Source organism: Guillardia theta, assembly GCF_000315625.1.
Source record: "Guillardia theta CCMP2712 unplaced genomic scaffold GUITHscaffold_130, whole genome shotgun sequence".
In the NCBI taxonomy this organism is placed as follows: domain Eukaryota; class Cryptophyceae; order Pyrenomonadales; family Geminigeraceae; genus Guillardia; species Guillardia theta.
Genome location: NW_005434544.1, coordinates 136,244 through 138,842, shown reverse-complemented (window position 1 = coordinate 138,842; position 2,599 = coordinate 136,244). Strand labels below are relative to the sequence as shown.

Genomic DNA, 2,599 nt, shown 5'->3' with positions numbered 1-2,599 from the left:
GAGGAGGAGGAGGATTGGTCTATATGCTTTGCGGATGCTGACTGAAAGCATAGAAACAATACATGTCGAGAATGAACGGAGAGGCGATCAGTGAAGAAGACGAGGATGCCACCATCAGGTAGAGGAGGAGGAGGAGGATGGAAAAGAAGGTGGGAAGGGAAGGAGCAGGGGTAAGGAGAAAGGCATTCAGGAGGAAAGGGAGGCGCAGGAGCAGGAGCAGGAGCAGGAGCAGGCGACTGAAGAGAAGGGCAGGTACCTGGCAGCGTACGCACCCAAGAGCAAGGCGTCGGCGAGCTGGGAGAACACGGAGCTGACGACTCAGATGTGGGCCATCATCCGAAACAACGACGTGAGGACCATGCGAGCCCTCGTGAAGGCGGCGCCGACAGTGGTAGGAAACCTGAAGAGGAGGAGGAGGGGTTAGAGGAGACTGACAGTGGACAGGTTCACGTGAGAGCTGAGGACGGACGAGGACCTCTGTGGTGGGCTTATGAGTTCCAACGGCCTGAGATGAGGAAAATCTTGCTCGAGTAAGTGAAGGACGAGGGGAGAGCAGTGGGGAGAGCAGCGGGGAGAGCAGGGAAGGAGGAGACGGGGACGAGGAGGGGATGTTGTTTTCTTACTTTGCCCTTCAGCGCGGGTTGTGATGCCGAAGCGAAGGACAAGCGAGGAATGCGAGCAAGAGACGTGGCGGCTAAGGTGAGGAGGAGCGAGAGGGAGAGGGAAGAAGAGAGGGAAGAGGAGAGGGGAGGGAGGGCAGTAGAGGGGAGGGGAGGGGAGCAAGAGAGGTGACAGCAAGTTGTGTGAGTGACCTGAACTTCAGGGAGGGAAGCAGTCGAAGGGGAAGGAGAGAAGAAGAAGAAGAGGAAGAACTGAGAGTCTAGTCGTGATACACGAGCTTTACCCATCGTGAAGGACAGCACATGAATAATCAATAAATCGTGGTAGAGCTCTTCCCGCTCCTCCTCCTCCTCCTCCTCCTCCTCCTCCTCCTCCTCTCTGTCCTCCTCTTACTACTACTGTGTGTGAAAAACGATATCGTACATGTCTTCTAGCAAATTTTCTTGTCCGGTACGAGACGGAAGCCATGCCGCTCAGCCGCCTCCCACGTCACGTCGATCCGATCCGGATCGATCGCTCCCACCTGCCGCCATGCTCAGCTCTTCCTCCTCCCCTTCCTCCCCCTTCAGTAATCTCCTCGCTTCTCGCTTCTCGCTTCTCGCTTCCCGCCCATCCCACACTGCCAGCACTCTCCCTCCTCTTCCCTTCTCGCGTGCTCTACCTCTCTCCCCTCCCCTCCCCTCCCCTCCCCTCCCCTTTCTCCCCCCTCCTCTCACCTCATGGTGTGTCCATCCCTCCAGCAGATGCACGAGGGCCCCGGCATGGCAGGCATGCACATTCCTTCGCTCCATCGTCATCTCGCAGCTGCGAAAGCCGGTGGCGGAGTCGGGGAGAGTGAAGGCGGGGAGGGAAGTGTAGCTGCAATCCTTGCGGAGCTCTGGGAGAGGAGGAACGACGAACTGATGGAAGGTCGTGCCGCGGGGAGCGACCTGAAGACCGGTCAGAGGCTGGAGGAGGGGGAGGAGGAGGAGGAGGGGGAAGTGAGAGGGTAGGGGGAGGGGGAGGAGGAAGTTGGGGAAGAGCAAGTGCATGGAGAGGGAGGAAGAAGGACGAGAGGGAGAGGAAGGAGGAGTGGTAGGAACCTTCTGCTCTGCGGGGGTCAAGAACCTCCCAACGACCCAGCAGGAGCAGTTCCTCCCGTCCTCGATGCTCAGCGAATGCTTCAAGTTCCCCCTGTAGGCGGCCGGGCAGTCTGACCTGATGCCCTCGAACCTCTCGCGTGACTGCGTCATCATCGTGACCTTGACCCCCTTCCTCGCCAGGTACAGGGAGATCGCCCGTCCCAACTTGGACGTCGCTCCCACCACAAACGCCTCCTCCACTCCCCTGGGGATCTTGTGGAGGACGGCGGCGGCAGTGAGCGTGTTGCCATGGACGAGACGGAGGCGGAGGTCAGGATGCTTCTTGACGAAGAGCGAGCCTCCTCCGTTTAGCGCCTCGTTCTTGTTGAGAGCTCCGAGGCCGAAGACCTTCACGCCTGCCGCGTCTGCCGACATGATCGCGTCCTCGATGTAGCTGTTGATGCGGGGCCACTGGCTGCGGAAGAAGAACTCCATGGCAAAGGCCGGGGTGACCCAGGTCTCGATGCGATGCTGAAGGAGCTTGTGCTTGTCCGCGATGAAGACGCGGCCGATGAGGCGGATAACGAGGAGGAGGGGGAGGCAGAGCGGCCAGAGGATGTACATGATGAGGTTGGTGCGGAAGGGATGGGCGGCAAACGAGCGCGTCCTGTGGGAAGTCAGGGAGGAGGAAGAGGGAAGAAAGGGGAGGAGGAGGAGCAGGCGAAGAGGATCGGGCGGTAGGAGGTGGGAGGTAGTAGAAGTAGTAGCAGGAGGAGGAGGAGGAGGAGGAGGAGGAGGAGGAGGAGGAGGAGGAGGAGGAGGAGGAGGCAGAAAGACTAACATGAACGGCAAGTGAAAGACAGACACCAGCGGGGTGCCGTGAGCAAGGAAGACAGCAGACGGAGCCGACTAGGACG

The 2,599-nt window shown here is 59.7% G+C and overlaps 2 protein-coding genes across 2 annotated transcripts in view; one reads left to right on the top strand and one right to left on the bottom strand.

The window, feature by feature from the left end:
• GUITHDRAFT_118589 (hypothetical protein) overlaps window positions 1-913 on the top strand; it is a gene marked incomplete at both ends in the record, with an annotated part of 4,858 nt that extends 3,945 nt beyond the window's left edge. The window contains 4 exons of the mRNA XM_005822167.1: window positions 264-391; window positions 445-530; window positions 636-699; window positions 824-913. Of these exons, the coding sequence (XP_005822224.1) occupies window positions 264-391; window positions 445-530; window positions 636-699; window positions 824-913 (368 nt within the window). The remainder of the gene's footprint in view (window positions 1-263; window positions 392-444; window positions 531-635; window positions 700-823) is intronic.
• A 138-nt stretch (window positions 914-1,051) lies between these two features.
• Window positions 1,052-2,599, bottom strand: part of GUITHDRAFT_158756 (hypothetical protein) — a gene marked incomplete at both ends in the record, with an annotated part of 9,551 nt that continues 8,003 nt past the window's right edge. The window contains 4 exons of the mRNA XM_005822166.1: window positions 1,052-1,144; window positions 1,338-1,550; window positions 1,704-2,349; window positions 2,524-2,591. Of these exons, the coding sequence (XP_005822223.1) occupies window positions 1,052-1,144; window positions 1,338-1,550; window positions 1,704-2,349; window positions 2,524-2,591 (1,020 nt within the window). The remainder of the gene's footprint in view (window positions 1,145-1,337; window positions 1,551-1,703; window positions 2,350-2,523; window positions 2,592-2,599) is intronic.